General features: G+C 40.1%; 1 protein-coding gene across 4 annotated transcripts in view; it reads right to left on the reverse strand.

Annotated features, from left to right (window-relative positions):
- itgb6 (integrin, beta 6) overlaps window positions 1-19,839 on the reverse strand; it is a 116,678-nt gene that overhangs the window by 83,934 nt on the left and 12,905 nt on the right. The window contains exons 2-8 of one of the 4 annotated variants that reach the window (XM_072579439.1): window positions 6,905-7,007; window positions 6,702-6,781; window positions 6,202-6,284; window positions 5,250-5,454; window positions 4,441-4,687; window positions 515-680; window positions 238-399 (exon numbers count right to left, since the gene is read on the reverse strand). In XM_072579439.1, the coding sequence (XP_072435540.1) occupies window positions 238-399; window positions 515-680; window positions 4,441-4,687; window positions 5,250-5,454; window positions 6,202-6,284; window positions 6,702-6,762 (924 nt within the window). In that variant the 5' untranslated portion in view covers window positions 6,763-6,781; window positions 6,905-7,007. Of the gene's footprint in view, window positions 1-237; window positions 400-514; window positions 681-4,440; window positions 4,688-5,249; window positions 5,455-6,201; window positions 6,285-6,701; window positions 6,867-6,904; window positions 7,063-19,839 lie in introns of those variants that run through there. The other 3 variants (XM_072579442.1, XM_072579443.1, XM_072579440.1) reach the window with 3 other exon arrangements.

A 19,839-nucleotide genomic window follows, 5' to 3' on the forward strand; every position in this document is an offset into this window, starting at 1 on the left:
AAGATTAAATTTAAATTAACTTCATATATACTTTAAACAACATGAAGAGTGGTGTTAAGAACTAACTTTTTCTAGTCTGTTCAGGAACTTGATTTATGGCAATTTAGCTTCAGAATTTTTAAACTTTGAACTGGAATATAAGCAGCCCACAAAATCTTGCTATTTTGCATCCAATCCTTTTGTCTTTCAAAATAAATGATGTTAAATTAAAAGCAAAAGTATTTTTAAAAACATTACCATTGCTGTTGACTTTGTATATTTGTTCTCATTATCTAAGTGGCATTTCCCATCATGAGGTATGACAATTCCAGCCAACTTGCTGTCCATTCCAAAATGTGTATCAGCATCAGTCACAAATACCAACAAGTGCAAGGAATCATTACGCCAACCAATCTTTTCCTAAAATAGAGATTATTTTTAATACAGGTTGTTTTTAGACACTTCACCTATTTGTTCCCTATCTGCATGGCAATGTTTAATGACACAGCAAAGTAAATTCAAGAGGTTAATTTACCTTACAGACAGTTGCTTGTAATATTGCATCAAATCCTCCTTCAGTATCATCTACATTGGCAGAAATTTGCTGTTTTTGAACAACTTCATTAAATTTTGTTGTGTCCTCAGTCAGTGAAAGCATGTGTCTATAACCAAATGTGGGCAAACATTCTGCGTCCTGAGTCCTATTTAAAAAAAGATACAATGTTTTTCCAGTTCCAAGCAAAATGAAGTTCCAAATATAGCAACACTTGAGTTTACAAAATATTAATCACCTCATGAAAAGCTATGCAGCAGAATTTTGCGCAATTAGTTGAAAGAAACTTAAAAGAATTTTTTAATCAGGAAAAGGGTGAATCTTCTAAATAACGATTATGTCCATTTTTATAGCATTATCCTTAATTTTCCAGTAGAAAGCATTTGACATTTTCTCAGGAGGAATATTGACATATTAAATTTCTATATTAAAATTCCTATGGTGAAACTACACTTCTGGTATTTAATACAGTTTTGAAAGAAAAAAAATCGGCTAAAGTGAAAAATAAAGAACAATACAACACAGGTACAGCCCTTTAGCCCTGAGCCTGCGCTGACACATTTTGCCCCTCCATATTAAAACTGTCTTCACTTACAGGATCCGTATATCTCTATTCCTTTCCTATTCATGTATTTGTCCAGGTGTTTCTGGAATACTGCTATTGTAGCTGGTTCCACCACCTCCTCTAGCAATGCACTCCAGGCAGTCACTACCCTTTGTGCAAAAAAAAAACTTGCCTCGCTTATATTTTCTAAACTTTCCTCCTCGCACCTTGATTGACCCTAGTGATTGACCCCTCTACCCTGGGAAAAAGCCTCATGCTTTTCACTCTATCCATGCCACTCATAATCTTATAAACATCTATCAGGTTGTCCCTCAATCTCCTGTGTTCCAGTGAAAATAAATGCAGTCTATCCAACCTTTCTTCATAGCCAAAATCCTCCATACCAGGCAACTTCCTGGTTAACCTTTTGTGTACCCTCTCCAAAGCATTCACATCCTTCTGGTAGTGTGGTGACCATAATTGCACACAATCTTCCAAGAATGGCCGAACTAAAGTTCTGTAAGGCTGCACACCTGGGTGTTATGGTGGAACAGTTGCTCAATGTTGGCATGCAGATGCAGCAGACAGGGAGGAAAGCTAATGGTATGCTAGCCTTCATAGAGAGATGATTTGAGTTTCAGAGTAAGGATGTGTTGCTGCAGTTATACAGGGATGTGATGAGGCCACACCTTAAGTATTGTGTACAATTTTGGTCTCCTAATTGGAGGAAATACATTATCGCTATTGAGGGAGTCCAGTGAAGGTTTACCAAGCTGATTCCTGGGATCGCAGAACTGACATATGAGGAAAGACTGGATCGACTGGGCATGTATTCACTGGAATTAAGAAGAATGAGGGGGGGGATCTCATAGAAACATACAAAATCCTTAATGCACTGGACAGGCCAGATGCGGGAAGAAGTTGTTGGGGAAGTCCAGTCTAAGGGAATATTCCCTGTAAAAGAATAAGGGGTAGGGCTTTCAGCACTGAAATGAGGAAGAATTTATTCACTCAAAGAGATGTGAACTTGTGCAATTCTTTCTCACAGGAAGCTGTTGGGGCCAGTTCATTAGATATATTCAAGAGAGCTGGATATGACCCTGTCGTCTAAAGGGGGAGAGGGAGAGAGAGAGAGAGAGTACTGAATTTGCATGATCAGTCATGATCATATTGAATGGTGGTACAGGCTCAAAAGGGCCAAATGACCTACTTTTGCATCTATTTTCTATGTGTCTATATCTCTCCTTATACTCAAACCCCCTTTCAATGAAGGTAAGCATGCTATAGGTCATTTTTTTTAACTATCCTAAATGTTGTGAGAAAGCAGTAGTACCATACTGTACGATTGCATAATTTTCCAGTCAGAAAAAGCAAATCAGAACACTGAATCTATCACTTTTAACCAGAATATAAAGAGCAATTATTAGCATAGCTCACTTTTATCTACTGAGTGTTGCAGAGGTTTCTTGTTGCATTAGTATCATTTGGAGGCAACTTGTTATTTTTTTAAAATAATGGTCATGTATTTAAATGTTTTCAGTGTACGAGGCATACCCAACATGGTTTAGACATGTTAATTTAATGTAGATACAGTTCGGGAAATGGAAGAGAGCTCAGGAGCACACTTTCAATCCAGTTTGATATTGTATCCAAGCAGAGTGAGATATTCCCTCATATCAATTTTCCAATGCCAAGTTAAGCCTTATGAATTGATAATACAAGTATAGCATCACTATCAGATACAACTCTCTTTACAGTGAAGCTAAAGCAGTGGAGTAAAGACATCCACAATTAAATGTTTGAAATATTAATGAAACTAAAGAGATATAATTTAGAGTCATAAAGTCATAGAGTTATACAGCATGGAAGCAAATCCTTTGTCCATGCCAACCAGATATCCTACATAAATCTAGTCCCATTTGCCAGCATTTAGCCCATATCCCTCTAAACAGCTTATGAGATAGATTTATGTTTTGAAGTGTATTATTTGCATAATCCATATTATATAGACCCATTTATTTTAACAGTCTTGAGGTTAACAGGCTAGATTTCCCATGCATTCAAATAATGGAAAATGTTCCTGCACACAGATTGACTTAAAAATGTCGTCAGGTGACAATTATATTGGACCAGATTTTCTTGCCAAAATAATGATGAGGCTGATGCACTCACAGTTATGCAAGTAAGTATAACAACTGTAGATGCAGTTAAATGCTGGTATCAATCATTTGCTATTCACGTTTCAGTGCTGTCCTGTGAGCTTTGTGAAATTGGCATTTGGCAATACCCATGCATTGAATGACATGGATTACTGCATTTGCTTGATTAGTATGAAGTAAATTGATAGTAGAAAGTTAAGTCTTGTCATTGATAGGGTAACTATCCTTATAAGTATAGGATAATTGTTAAGTTCCAGCAATTAAGCTCTTTGTCTCAAAACTATTTATTACATTGAATCTAATCCTTGCAAGCAGTTTTAAACTCCACTTACATAGCTTTCCTCAGCAATTTCCATCTGCTGGTGAAGGTATAGTATTAGGGAAGAGCTTATGCGATAATTTAACACCATGTACGTTCATATTTACATTAACTTCATCTTTTCACATGTAAAGTCCAATCGGACTCTGGAGGTAAGCAAGTTGCAAGTCATTCCCCCCATAGTGTCTTATTCTGTGTAGCTTTTTGTGCCTGGTTGATTTTTCTCTCTAGTTCTAATTATTTGAAAATTCTTACTCTGGTATGGCTGCACCTGATTCATTCCTTTGCAAATTGAAAAAGCTGCCAGCAGCTATTTGGATTCTTTAAACACTCAAGATTTGAATTATAAAATGTTGGTCTTGTATCAATTTTAAGGGTAGAAACATTTTCATGGTATTATGACAGCATTAGAAAAACCTCTTGCAGCTTGGTCCACCATTCAGCTGCACCAGGACTGATTCCTCCATCCTGCACTACCCCAATTAACACAAGTGTCTGATTGATCCCTGCTTTGATGCACTCAAGGACTTGAGAGATTAGGGACAATAATTTGCTGTGCTTTAGGAGAACAGCAATTTTGACTTGGAATAAAGTTTGTTTTTAATTTGCTCAAGGTATGTGGATGATGCTGTTAAAAACCAATATTTATTGTCTTTCCCTGATTGCCCTTATAACTGACTTTCTTGGCCATTTTGAGGTGAAAGTCATATCCAACCTCTTTTTGAAAGGAGATGTTTTATTTTGAGTTGGGATGAGTACAGAGAAACATTGTCAACAAGATTATTTTAAATTACTTCTTAGCACCCTGAATGTTGTACCCTTGCTGGGTTCCTGAAGAATGTAGGAATGTACAATCTGTATATTAAAAACAGTATAAGTTGCTTACCAGCAGGGATTGGCTAAATCCTTCCGCGTAGTTTTGATAAAAGGAGATACTGGCTTGTCTACGAATGCTCCAAAGCCCAGTTTAAAGTTACTGGTCAGTTTAGCCATTTCTTTGGAGAGAGAGGAGCCCAGTTCTTTAATTCTGTTCAGGTCATCAATCATAGAGGCAGAAAGGTCCATTAGGTAATAGAGATCGACTGGATAATCTTCAAACTGCCGCACATCCGCTCCAAATGTCAGCTGCCTGCCTGTTAGAAAGTTATATGATTAACACCATGTTTGACGTGCTGAATAGATATCAGTAAGAAACATCTAATCGGATGCATGATGTCTACAGGCTTTAATGTTTTGATTTATAGTTTTTCAATTCTTGTTCATTCTGCTCATTAATAATCGTGGATTATCAATTTCAATGGAACTTTGCCACATGAAAAAATTCAACATCTTTATCCTCTAGTTTCCAGTACAGTAACATTCTAGATTATAATTTTGTAGTTTATTTTAACTCAGTCCACCTGCACATTGTTACTTGCAGCTTATGGGTATTCAAGGATTTTAATTTTAGAAAGCGGGAATCTGTTTTTTGCTCCTGTTTAAAATTGATCCCTTTTACGGAATGTTTAACCCCCTAAATATGCTTTGATTTCACTCTTGCAGCAATTTCAAGGCTTTCTGAAGCAGGCATTCCAAGGCTAAAAAGGAATTTATCGTTTGCCCAGGACACCTATACTTATTATTATCTGAAAAGTTGCATTTTCTTTTCAGATGCATTTCGAGGAACACAAGAATATCACTCTTCACTGTGTTTACCTGGTCGCAGGTTAAGTACAAGTTTTTGTGGGGACATTTGTATCCTTTTCCCGTCCCTCTTCTCGCTGGTCAAGCTTAAAAGCTCGCCTTTTACAACTCTAAGGTGGCTGACAGGGGATTCAATAAACTCCAGAGGACATCCTCGCAACGAGAGATTGTCAAGGGTGTCACATCTTCCACCAAAATTTGATTCGTCACTGAAGTCCTGATATAAACAATACACATTCAATGCTTAGATCAACCATGGTAATAAAACTACTTTCCAAATATAAGTGTTCAAGAGTTTTGAAATTTATTAACAATCATATTTTATTTGCTAACATTCTTAAATATGTCAGTCAGTCAGTAATATTAATATCTCCAAACCAACATCCCATTTGAATCTTCAAAATATTCTTAATGTTTTTGAATATCTTTACTATTTTTGAAACAACATACAGCACACATTTTATTCCATCAGCTTGCATTCACTCGCCATGTAATTTGAGAGGAATATTTGTACAAGTTTGTTCAAGACCTTAATTTTCTAAGCCTGAGGCTACTTAAATGAGTTAAGGACACATGTAAAACAACAGATAGGGTTTAAGTTGGTGTAAATTTCCGGTTTGAAACACATATGAGAGCCATATTTTAGGTGCGGATTCACTTTTTAGAATCCCTCGCCTTCAGTATTCTTCTGTACACGCGACGAGCAAACACATATTCAATACCTTCAAACCATCTATAGAATGGATTACTCATTTACTGTACTTCTGACTGCAATTGTCACAAATAAAACACACAAGTCCAGAGGAAAAGGCTGTGGCTTTGATGGATTAAATATTAACTTCACGGTCAAACTCATGAGTGAGCAGCAGAAACAGAAGCTTTTTATAACACATTTAAAATAAAATAAATGGAGTAAAGATTGCCCTTGGAAGACGTGGCATTCTTTTAAAAGTGTTTGTTCTACCTCCTGGAAGCACCAACCACACAGCGGCCCAATCCTCAAACAGTCTTCACAAGTGAGTGCACTTCCAGAAGAGCAGGAACCTGCTAAGGAAAACAATGGAGGAATTAATAATCAGAACCTGAACCGGGGGCATAATGTGCCTGCGCCCGAAGTGAGCATATCTGAACATTTGACTGATAGCACTGACTGCTAAACGTGAACAAGTAGACGATTAAAAAAAACACTTTATACAACGAGATGATCAAATGAATGGATTAAAATAAGGCTGTTGGAACAGAACATCTCCCCACCTCCCGCAGAAATCAATGCAAGACTCAGGTGCCAATTCATAATTTCGAAGCGAGGAGATGACGGTTAGTCACATTAGGTAACGTTATGCAAAATTAAACATTTCATTTCACTGAGTATCAGATACCTCAGGAAATACTGAAGATCATGGAGCAGATTTGCTTTCCCTCCGCGTAAGACAAACACACGGACTGTTGTCATTATAAACTCACCTTGTGCACGACTCAGTGTTTTGGTCAGAAGCAGCACGATTGTCACCAGGTTCACTCCCATGTCTCTGGAATTGGGTACACTGTAAACAGATGGAATGGATGAGTTTCAAGGTGAAGAAAGGTTTGAGAAACGCCTGCTACCTGCAGCCTCGCGTTCTCTGGGGGAGGAGCCGCAAACATCGAGTAAGGGCCGTGTTCCCTACCTGGGGAGGTGGAGCAGACTGCTGCTGACACTTGGAGTTTCGCTCGAGTAGGGTCACCATGGTGGAGCCGGCTCGCCCTTGCTTTTCGCCAGCTTCCTTCTTCCTTTTATGGTAAAGGCGGGTAAGAAGAAAACATGTTAGAGAGGTGTAGGACTTACTGCCTGGGGAAAGGCAGCGAGTGCTCACCTGGCTCATTGTGAGCTGCCCACTTCCGGCAACTTTCAACTACTCCAGGGTAACATTTTGTTCAGAGGTAACATGCTTTATTGCTGCTAGAACACCTGACAGTTCAAAAACTTACACATGACGTCCTGACCGTTTTGTTTTGACTTTCTAAGCCCTGGATTTCCGAATTAATTGATGGTTCGGTACACCGAACAAAAAAATATATAGACTTAAAGGTAATCCTGCAAATATTCGTGTCTATAAAAAGGGCCAGAGGGCGCATTGACAAGCCCGAACAATTTTCCCGACTCGGAAGTTACCGGGCCACCGGCATTATCTGAGAGAGGCAAACTTGTTGACAATGGGGGCTTGTCTATGTGAAACACTGAGAATAAGAATTAGGAAAGTTAAAATAAAGATTTATCAACGTGAGTTAACTGCCATTGGTTTAAAAAAAATCAAGATTGTATTCTGTAACTCACTCCAATATCCCTATTAAATCGCATTAATTCCCAATTTGCCCATTCTACAATAATAGGACTTAATCAAGCATTGAATTGTTTCCCTTCACAGATGCTGCCTGACTGGTTGAGTATTTCCAGCAGTGTTATTTTCAGATTTGCTCTATTCACAGTATTTTGCTGTTGCTCATTCTATTAACTTGTTTGTCTTTCTACACTCTTTTTCAATCCTCTGCCTGTCTCATACTACTATGTTGTTAGCAGATTTTAAAAACACAGGAACATTAAAAGTAGGAGCAAGAGTAGGACATTAGGCTCATTGAAACTGCTCCATCATTCAATATGATCACAGTAGATCCTATATCTCAATGCTATATGCCCACACTCTCCCCCTAACACTTGACCAATTCAATTTGTAGAAATATATCTATTTCTTTCTTAAATATACTTAATAAATAGGCCTCCACAAACATATGTGGTAAAGAACTCCAATGGTTCACTACCTTCCAAGTTAAGATAGTTTTCCTCATCTCTGTCCTAAATGGCCGACCCTGTCCCTTAAAACTGACATTCTACTTCCAGTACTGAGTCCAAATTATTTACATACTGTGGAACATAATTAGGCTTCAGTCTTTCGAACCTTCAACAGTAATGAAGTCCTGAGGCACAGTGCATAGTATCCTTGCATCTGAGCTCCAGCAGCCTTATAAGGTGCATTCAGAATGTGGCCAAACAGGTTGCTTATCAATTAATCTGTAAACCCTCTGGTATGCCAAAGGCAGATAGTAAGAATGGAAGAATCTCTGGTTAGTTATGCTCGATACTGAACAGTGCTCCTCAAGACTTACCCTCTGGTAATAGACTGGCTTCTTGTTCCAAGGTAGACAAGCAGGAGGCTGGAAGAACACAGCAAGCCAGGCAGCATCAGGAGGTGGTGAAGTCAATATTTTGGGTATAACCCTTCTTCAGGACTAGATGTGGGGTTAGGGGGAGCTACAGGTAAAGAGACAGAGGGGAAGGTGGGGTAGCAGAGTAGCAGAATGGTGAGCTCGTGATAGGTGAACACAGGGAGTGAGTATGACCTGGTTGGTCAATGGGAGGGAAGAATTTGGTTGGTAGCTGGAAGGAAGGGTCAGTAGGTGGAATGGAAGGGAAGAGTGAAGCCTGGGAATGGGTGGGAAAGTAATTTGAAATTTGAGAACTTAGTGTTTAGTCCCTCAGGCTGTAGGCTGCCCAGATGAAAGATGAGGTGTTGTTCCTTCAGTTTTTGGCAATGGAGGAGGACAAGGATGGACATGTCAGAGGGGGAGTATGGATTGAAATGGGCAGTGACCAGGAGGTCAGGCTGGCCATTTTAGGCTCGGTGAAGATGCTCAGCAAAATGGACACCTAGTCTCACTGATGTAGAGAAGACCACATCAAGAGCACAGGATACAGTAGACTAGGTTGGAGGAGATGCAGGTAAACCTCTGTCTCACCTCGAAGGACTGTTTGGGGTGGTGGATGGAGGTGATGTATGGGCAGGTGTTGCATCTTTTTCACTTACAGGGGAAGGTACCGAGGGAGGTTGAAGGGTTGGTGGGAAGTGTAGCACAAACCAGGGAGTGGCAAAGGGAATGGTCCTTGTGGAAAGCAGAGAAGGGTGGGGAGAGTAAGATTTTCTGGTGGTCAGGTCCTAATTGGAGTTGGCTGAAGTGTTTGAGGATGATACTTTGGATGTGGAGGCTTTAGATTAGATTAGATTACTTGCAGTGTGGAAACAGGCCCTTCGGCCCAACAAGTCCACACCGACCCGCCGAAGCATAACCCACCCATTCCCGTAAATTTACCCCTTTTACCTAACACTATGGGCAATTTAGCATGGCCAATTCACCTGACATGCACATCTTTGGACAGTGGGAGGAAACTGGAGCACCCCGAGGAAACCCACGCAGACACGGGGAGAATGTGCAAACTCCACACAGTCAGTCGCCTGAGTTGGGATTTGAACCCGGGTCTCTGGCACTGTGAGGCAGCAGTGCTAACCACTGTGCTGCTTGTGGAGTGTAAAGTGAGGATAAGGAGGACCTTGTCTTTATTACGTTTGGAGGGGAGTTTTAGAGCAGTGAAGTGGGAAATGTGCAGTGGAGGGCTGTCTGCATGCCAAGGGGGGAAAAGAAATGTTGTTTGAAATAGGAGGACATCTAGGATGCTTGGGAGTGGAACACCTCATCAGAGCAGATGTGACAGAGATGGAGGAATTGGGAGAACGGGATGGAGTTTTTGCAGGAAACAGGATGGGAGGAGGTCTAGTTCAGGTTGCTATGGGTAAGTTCACAAGACTCTCCTCTACTCACCTCCAGTCGGAGAACTTGCTCACCATTCAAAATCAGCACCCTGTATTTGGCCACCTCAACCCATAACACCCTCTATTACAGAGTTCTCAAATTTCAAATAACCTTCCTATCCAGCCCCACCTCCTCCCTTCCATTTCACCCACTGACTCTTCCTTCCAGTTACCAACCAGATTCATCCTTCCTATCAACCAATCAGGTTGTACCCACTACTTGTGTTCACCTATCACTACCTCACCATTCTGCTAGGCCTCCACCCCACACCAATTTTCTCCTTATCTGTAGCTCCCCCTACCCCCACATTTAGCCCTGAAGAAGGGTTACACCCAAAACGCTGACTTCTCCGTCTCCTGATGCTGCCTGGCTTGCTGTGTTCTTCCAGCTTCCTTTTTGCCTACTTTGGATTCCAGCCTCTAAGTTTCTTGTCTCCTTTTCCAAGGAAGAGTAGCCATGGAAACAGCCATAAGAACATTTTTTTTCTCTGCTTCCTATTACTAGACAATGAAGAGAACCACAAGGAATGTCAATTATCATTGTTGCATCTTGAAAGTGGTTTCTTAGATGGTTTGCTCATGAGCTAGCATTATTTTAATCTCTTACATTTTTCTTTATAAGTTTCCAAATGTAAATTTTCTATTGCTGCCAGATTAGGTTTATTTGAATTTAACTAATTTTTAAAAAATATTTTACTTACCACTCGTAGCTTCCACTCATCATACCTTCCTGGAACTCCATCTCAAACAACACAGTGTACTATTTACATTAAATTGGCTGCAGCAGTTCAAGAAGGCTGCTTGCCACCATTTTCTCAGGACAATTAGGGATGGCAATAAATGCTGGCCTCCAGTGAATGAATAAGAAAATGGATAAAAAACAGAAGTTGCTGGAAAAGCTCAGCAGGTCTGGCAGCATCTGTGAAGAGAAATCAGAGTTGACATTTCAGGTCTGGTGATCCTTCCCTAGAACTCATTTCTCTTCACAGATGCTGTCAAGATCAACTGAGCTTTTCCAGCAATTTCTGTTTTTGTTTCTAATTTACAGCATCCGCAGTTGTTTCGGTTTCGATTTAAGAAAATGAATATGTTCATTTTCATGGGATTTCCTAGTGCAGCTTGGATCCGCAGTCCACTATTGTTGCCTGCACCCATCTCATTTGTTTCTCTATCTTGGAACTAGTCATCCCTTGGTTTTCACCCCCCTCCCCGGCTCTAACTTCTATTTACTTTCTTCACTAATATCACTCCAGTACCATCAGACTGTTCTGATCTTCCAAAACACTTTTCCTCATTCTAACCAGTTACCTGTACATTTTCGGTTGGACTTGAATGCCCAACTTTCATTCATTCCTTACAGTCTGACCAGAGTTTTCCTTTTGCACATGACGTTTTCACTATGCAATCTAACTTCCTGCTCTTCTGTTCCGCAGTTGATACGATATAAATTAGAAACATCCCATAATACTTAACAGGATGGAGAAACAGAATTCCTTGCCTGATGTTGAATGGTTTATTGCCTGGCAGACTGAAGCTGAGGTTGTCTTGACACAGGAGCAGATAATGTTGAAAATGAAGGAAAGAACATAAGCAAACACTTGAGCATAGAGATAGAAAAGCAGAAAAGCCAAAGAACAAAAGCAGAGAAAAAGATCAAATGTTTGTTGAGTAAAGTTGACTAGGGTGAGGTGGTGATATGAGCTTCCTCTCTGAGGTTCTGAAATCTAATCAAGAGACAACTTAGAGTAGAAATCTATAACATGGAATTCAAGAAGTGACACTGTTTGGGAAGTACTCATGGTGGTGAAATTGACACTAGTGAAAGCAAATCATGGACAATGGATAAAGGTATCTTGGTGGAACTAGATAACAATTAGTGGGTCTTGGTAACATGTTTATTATCAGAAATGTTTTGCAGGCTGGCTGATGGTTGATTGTAACACAAAACTATCAAAGTTGAGCTTGAAGTCTAATACCCTGCTGTCTTTTTCTGTGACAAATATAGATACGTTGAATAAGGAAGTAAAATAGAAGGTTTCTCAAGTGAATAATTTCTAATCATGTTTTGTGACTCTTCTCTATAAGGTAAAATATATAAAAGACATCAGGTAAAGAATATGTGAAAATAGCCAGGATAGAATTACTTCATTTGAGAATAGAATTACTTCATTTGAGAAGTAAAGCTAATCAAATGAAGTCACAGTGTTAGAAACATCTTTTGCCCCATTCTTGCAGTTCTCCAAAACTATGAGGCAGTGGTTACAAGGTATGTGCTGTAGACATAAGGCTATTTGTTTATTTTCATACAGTTCATGCACAATACAAATTATTATGATTCTTACATTTATGACAGTTGTGAGATGAAAATCTGTTAACACATTTGGTGTATTGATATATATTTCTATGGGAAAGGGAGATTGTGAGCATTCCTTGAAGGTTGACTTCCCTTGACAGATAGAAAGGGAAAGAGAAAGGGGAAGGCATGTGATGTATCAATAGGAGAGAGCTAAACCCTAATGTTACATTGTCAGGCCAGTGCAGTTAATTCCTGTTCGTGAGTTTACATATTTACAACGGGAGTGTGTAATTCAAGAGGCAAAACAAAAAGAGTGAATATTATAAACCATACTTAAGATTATAGTCAAAATTTTTAAAAATGTGATTGGTATCAGAGACTAATGGTGTTCTGACCTAGACTGGAGAAGTGCGCTGTCTTTCTCTATTCCTACTACTCTACACATCACAACATAACTTTAATTTGTTATACCCAGTTCCTAATCTGACCAATCATAAGCTATATTAGACTTAAAATAAGAATATTCATCAAACAGGTTTCTTTAATAAACACTAAATTATTGATTTTTAGAAATAAAATAACCTATTCAATTAATTGACGAATAGGGTTGTAATATGAAAATATGCCAAATGAACTGCAGCAGTTCAAGACAGCAGCTTACCATCACCTTCTCAAAGGTAACTAGGGATGGCTAACAAATGTCGGCCTAGCTAGCAACACCCACATCCATTGAATGAATTTTTAAAAAGCAATGGTTACCATCATAACTACCATAAAAAACACACACAAACACAAATGCACATTTTAGGTAAAGGAAAAGAGTGAGAATTCTCTCTGCAAGGATTGACTTTAGGGAAAAAAAAAATTGGTCAATAAATCTTTGTTTTTGAAAACAAAAAAGGATGATGATTGATATACAACAAAGGACTGCAGATGCTGGAAATCTGAAACAAGCAAAGAAAATGTTGGAGAAACTCAACAGGTCAGTAATTTAACTGAAGTGGATAAGATTCTCAATGGTCTTATCCAAGGTGGATGTGGAAAGATGTTACTTCTTGTGGCTAAGTTAAGAATTAAGGGGCACAGTATTAAGATTAAGGGTTAGCCTTTTTGGACCAGGTGAAGGAAAAATATTTTTCTCTCAGAGGGTTGTGTGACTTTAGAGTTCTCTGCTTCAGAAGGTCTTGAAGGTGGGGGCCATGAAATATTTTTAGGACAGAGGAAGGTATATTCTTGTTTGCAATGGAATCAAAGACTGTCAGCAGTAGATGGGAATGTGTAATTTGAAATACAAGCAGATCAGCATGATCTTATTGAATTGTGGAATGGGCTCGAGAGGCTGAACGGTCTACTCCTGCTCTTATTTCATATGTTTGGATTTATCCACAAGCCTGGAAAACATCGTTCAAACAGGACAGCCATAAAACCAAGTCATAATACCAGCCAGGTGTATAGGAATAGAGACACTTGGTATACTTGCATATGTCATTAAAATTGGCAACACAGGTAGAAAGTTGAAAAGTGTGGCACTGGAAAAGCGCAGTAGGTCAGGCAGCATCTGAGGAACAGAGAGTTGACGTTTCGGGTATAAGCCCTTCATCAGGAATGTGGAGCTGTAGAGAGAGCTACTAATAAAACATACATTATTCTAGGCTTCACTGAAATGGCATAGAGAACAAGAATACGGAGATTATGCTGAACGTATATTTGGACACTAATTAGACCTCAGCTGGAGTATTGTGTACAGTCCTTGATACCACACTTCATGAAGAGTGTAAATGCAGAGAATCATTGCAGTAGCAAAAAATTCTATCTAAATATAAGGACCAATAAAGTTTATCTTGATTTATTTCACTCTTTCTAACTCTTTTTGAATTTGACCTGTGCTAAATGCCAGGATATCAGATGAGGTACACAACATCAAATCAGATTGACACCCATAGAACATAGAACGTTACAGTGCAGTACAGGCCCTTCGGCCCTCGATGTTGCGCCGCCCTGTGAAAATAATCTGATACCCATCTGACCTACACCATTCCATTATTATCCATATGTATGTCCAATGCCCATTTAAATGCCCTTAACGTTGGTGAGTCCACTATTGTTGCAAGATCAGTCTATCCTGATCTTATATTACAGAATAGTCATCATCAAATAATGTCTTCTCCAACTTATTGTGATAGACATCATGGAAGTTCAGCTATTTGATCAAAGTTTGCAATTCCAGGCAAAGAATAAGTTATGTTAAAAGAGAAAAGTTCATCTGTAACAGTAGAGGATAACATTCAAATGGTGCAGTTAAGGCATTTGCCAAGATCAATGCAAAGAAAGATACAAAACCGACAAGGAAGTTTCAGGGAGATATGATTGAGGTGCACAAGAATATGACAGTTTGGATAAGGGAGATAAAAAAAGAAACATTTTCATTAGCTGATGCTAAAAGAAAACAGCTTTAAAGTTTGGGCAAGAGATACAAGGGGAATGTGAGAGAGAATTTTTAATGTGCTGGAACTCACTGCACACAATAATGGTGAAACCAGAGACAATCAATTATTTCAACAGGAAACTGGATACGCTTTTAAAGGCAGAGCCAAAAAGTGACTGGACTATTCCACAGAGAGTTGACATTGACACAATGGGCCAAATGGCCTCCTGTTGAGTTAATGTCTCTGTGAATGTTTTACCTAAAGCTAAAACTTGGAGGGAAGAAGGCAAAGAGGAGATCTAATGCACACTTTCAAAGTAATTAGCAGTTTTTATAGAATAGACATAAATAAGCTCTTTCTGATAGTAAAATGATCAAGAACCAAAGGGCACAGATTTAAAGTGATTTCCAAATGTAGCAAATGTGAAAAAAATGTTTACAAGCAATGAGTTGTTCAGGTCAGGAATACATTGCATGGAAGTGTGGTGGAGGCAGATTAAGTTGAGACATTCAAGGGGGCATTGAATGATTATGAACAAAAATGGCAGTGATTATTGGAGATCCAGTAATAACATAATAGGCTGAATGGTCTCTATCTGTGCAGTAAGAATTATGTGATCCTCTAAGTTGACAGAAGTCATGACATCTTTTATTAATTATCTAGTCTTACCTAACATGAATGACTGACAATGCACTTTGGAAAATAAATACGGGATTAACAAAACTTTGGTCGACATAGGTAGAAAGAGGGATAGGGATCTAAGGTGGGATTTCAGGGAGCTAGGGTGGAAGCTGAGAGCTAGAACAAACAGAGTTATTATCTCTGGCTTGTTACCCTTGCGAGGCAAGGAATAGGGAGAGATATCAGCTGAACATGTGGCTGCAAGGATGGTGCAGGAGGGAGAGTTTCAGGTACTCGGGGCTTATTCTGGGGAAGGTGGAAACAGGACAGTCTTCACTTGAACCACGGGGTTCTAATATCCTGGGTGGGAAATTTGCTGGTGCTATTCAGGTGGATTTAAACTAGCTCAGCAAGGGAATGGGAACCTGAGGTGTAGTTGCAGTGCACAGGAGGATGACAGAAGGGAGGACAGGGACAGGATTTCACGGTCACAGGAATGTGCTGGCAGGCTGCAAGCTGGTTTGAAGTGTGTCTACTTCAATGCCAGAAGTATCCCAAATAAGGTAGGTGCATGGATGTTGTGGCCATATCGAAGACATGGATAGAGCAGGGTGAGGAAGGGATGTTCCATGGTTTAGATCTTTCATTAAGAACAGGAAGGTGGTAAAAGAGGGGGAGGTGTAGCCTTGTTAGTCAAGATAATATAACGGTGGCTGAAAGGTCTTTTGATGAGGACTCATCTACTGAGGTAGTGTGGGCTGAGGTTAGAAACAGGAGAGGAGAGGTCACACTGCTTGGAGTTTTTTAAAATTGGCCTCCACAGAGTTCCAGGGAGGAGGAAGAGAGGATTGGCAAAATTATTCTGGGTAGGAATGAAAGGAACAGGATGGTCATTATGGGGGACTTTAACTTCCCCAACATTGATTGGAAATGCTATAACTCTAGTACATCGGATGGATCAGTTTTTGTCCTTTGTGTACAGGAGGGTTTCCTAACACAGTATGTCGAAGGGCCGACAAGAGGGGAGGCCACACTGGATCTGGTGCTTGGTAATGAACCAGGCCAGGTGTTTGATATAGTTGTAGGTGAGCACTTTGAAGAGAGTGACCATAATTCAGTTACGTTTAGTTTAGCGATGGAAAGGGATAGGTACATGCCACAGGTCAAGAGTTATCGATGAAGCAAGGGCAATTATAATGCGATTAGGCAAGAATTAGGATGTATAGAATGGGATAGCAAAATGCAGGGGATGCAGACAATAGAAGTGTGAAGCTAGTTTAAGGAACAGATATTGCGTGTCTTTGATAGGTATGTCCCTGTCAGGCAGGGAGGAAGTGATAAGGTAAGGGAACCGTGGTTTACTACAGAAATTGTATCTCTTGTTAAGTAGAAGAAGTATGTGTTGACAAGGCAAGATGGTTCAGATGAGGTGATGGAGAGTTACAGATCAGCGAGGAAGGATTTAAAGAGAGAGTTAAGAAGAACAAAGAGAGGACACGAGCAGTTTTTAGCAAATATAATAAAGGAGAACCGTAAAGCTTTTTATAGGTATGTGAGGAATAAAAGAATGACTAGGGTAGGAATAGGGCCAGTCAAACACAGAAGTGGGAAGTTGAGTGTGGAGCCTGTGGAGATCGGAGAGGTGTTAAATGAACATTTCTCATCGGTTTTCACTCAGAAAACGGAGAATATTGTAGAGGAGTAGAATGAGGTACGAGATATTAGACTAGAAAGGATTGAGGTTAATTACGAACAGGCATTATCAATTCTAGAAGGAGTGAAAGTAGACAAGTCCCCTGAGCCGGATGGGATTTATTTGAGGAAGCTAGGGAGGAGATAGCAGAGCCATTGACTTTGATATCTGAGTCATCGTTGTCTACAGGTTTAGTACCAGAGGACTGGAGGATTGCAAATGTTGTGTCCTTGTTCAAGAAGGGCAGTGGAGATGACTCTGGTAATTATAGACCAGTGAGCCTTACTTCCAATGTAGGAAAGGTTTTGGAAAGGATTATAAGAGATAAGATTTATAATCATCCAGCAAGCAACAATTTGATTTCAGATAGTCAACATGGTTTCGTCAAGGGCACAAACCTCATTGACTTTTTTGAGAAGGTGATCAAGCATCTATATGAGGGTAGGGCAGGTGATGTGGTGTACATGGACTTTAGTAAAGCCTTTGATAAGGTTCCACATGGTAGGCTGTTGGAGAAAATGCAGTGGCATGGGATTGAGGGTGATTTAGCAGTTTGGATTAGAAACTGGCTTTCTGAAAGAAGGCAATGAATGGTGGTTGATGGAAAATATTCAGCCTGGAGTCCGGTTACTAGTGGTGTGCCACAAGGATCTGTTTTGGGACCACTGCTGTTTGTCATTTTTATAAACGACTTGGATGCAGGCATAGGTGGATGGGTTAGTGAATTTGCAGATGACACTAAACTCAGTGGATTAGATTAGATTAGATTACTTATAATATGGAAACAGGCCCTTCAGCCTAACAAGTCCACACTGACCCACAGAAGTGCAACCCACCCAGACCCATTCCCCTACATTTACCCCTTCACCTAACACTACGGGCAATTTAGCATGGCCAATTCACCTAACCTGCACATTTTTTTTTGGACTGTGGGAGGAAACTGGAGCACCCGGAGGAAAACCACGCAGACACGGGGAGAATGTGCAAACTCCACACAGTCAGTTGCCTGAGGTGGGAATTGAACCCGGGTCTCTGTGAGGCAGCAGTGCTAACCACTGTGCCACCGTGCCGCCCACGGTGATAGAGGGATGATAGATTTAAGTGGAGTAGTGGCCAGTTTGGAAGAATGTTACAGGTTGCAGGGGGACTTGGATAAACTGCAGAATTGGGCTGAGAGGTGGCAAATGGAGTTCAATGCAACTAAATGTGAGGTGATGCACTTTGGGAAGAATAACAGGAAGGGAGAGTACTGGGTCAATGGAAAGATTCTTGAACTGTGGATGTACAGAGGGATCTTGGAGTTCATGTACATAGATCCCTGGAAGTTGCCACCCAGGTTGATAGTGCTGCTAAGAAGGCATATGGTGTGTTAGGTTTCATTGGTAGAAGGATTGCGTTCCGGAGCCACAATATCATGCTGCAACCATACGAAATGCTAGTGCGACCACACCTGGAATATTGTGTACAGTTCTGGTTGCCATATTTCGGGAAGGATGTGGAAGCATTGGAAAAGGTGCAGAGGAGATTTACCAGGATGTTGCCTGGTCTGGAAAGAATGTTTTATGAGGAAAGGCTGAGAGACTTGGGTCTGTTCTCACTGGAAAGAAGAAGGCTAAGAGGGGACTTGATAGAGTCATACAAAATGATTAGAGGATTAGATAGTTAAAAATCGCACAATACCAGGTTATAGTCCAACAGGTTTAATTGGAAGCACACTAGCTTTCGGAGTGTCGCTCCTTCATCATTATCATCTGATGAAGGAGCGACGCTCCAAAAGCTAGTGTGCTTCCAATTAAACCTGTTGGACCATAACCTGGTGTTGTGTGATTTTTAACTTTGTACATCCCAGTCCAACACCGGCATCTCCAAATCAGGATTATATAGGGTAGACAGTGAAAGTCTTTTTCCTAGGATGATGATGTCCGCTTGTATGAGGGGGCATAACTATAAACTGAGGGATGATAGATTTAAGACAGATGTCAGAGGCAGGTTCTTTACTCAGAGAGTGGTAAGGGCGTGGAATGCCCTACCTGCCAATGTAGTTAACTCAGCTACATTAGGGAGATTTAAACAATCCTTGGATAAGCACATGGATGATGATGGATAGTGTAGGGGGACAAGCTGAGAATAGTTCACAGGTCAACGCAACATCAAGGGCTAAAGGGCCTGTTTTGCGCTGTATTGTTTTAAAAAAAAAGCCTGCAACTGTAAACTCCACAATATATAACTAAAACTTTTCCAGTCATGGCGCGAGGGAGAACACAATTGTCTACTTTGAGAATTTTCTCTTCCCATGACAAGACCCACATTTTACAAAGCACATAAATATCATACATTATTTCACCTGAAATTATAGTTTGAATTTCCTGACTAGGATACACTTTCTGTAAGATTCTCAGTTTTCTTGAAATCGGCTGAGATTTTTCATGTGCAGGGGGTGAATAAGCTGAAAAAAATATTAAATCGCCCAAAAATAGTCAGTGAGACTTCTTAAACTGACTGCTATAATTTAGCAGATTCACTATTCACTAAGCGGCTGTCTGTGATAAGCATAGACATTTAAAGAGTGAAGACATGGGTTTGATGCTGTTCCAGTGATATATACGACCCCTATTGGTTAGAAAACCAATGGGAACTTCACATTTTTTCTCTATGAAGGAGGAATGAGGAGAGGGTTTCGATGATGTAATTCAATCTGGCACTTGATAAGGTGTCCATCAAACAAGAGCTCATGATGTAGGGCCGAATGTTTTAGCATGGATTGATGATTCGATTTGGATACTGTGGTGGGGAGGATGGCTTCTCAGCAGAGTGCACTGACAGCTGGATTTCTGGTATCGTGACTGGCTGTACTGTAATGAAGGGAATGTCAAGTTCCAAGTGATCAATAGTTTTAGGGGATTGTCTAGTCTGGGGCACAGACAGTTGTTTCTGCAGCTTTCAGTGA

The sequence above is a fragment of the Chiloscyllium punctatum genome, chromosome 10 (assembly GCF_047496795.1).
Source record: "Chiloscyllium punctatum isolate Juve2018m chromosome 10, sChiPun1.3, whole genome shotgun sequence".
Classification (NCBI taxonomy): Eukaryota; Metazoa; Chordata; class Chondrichthyes; order Orectolobiformes; family Hemiscylliidae; genus Chiloscyllium; species Chiloscyllium punctatum.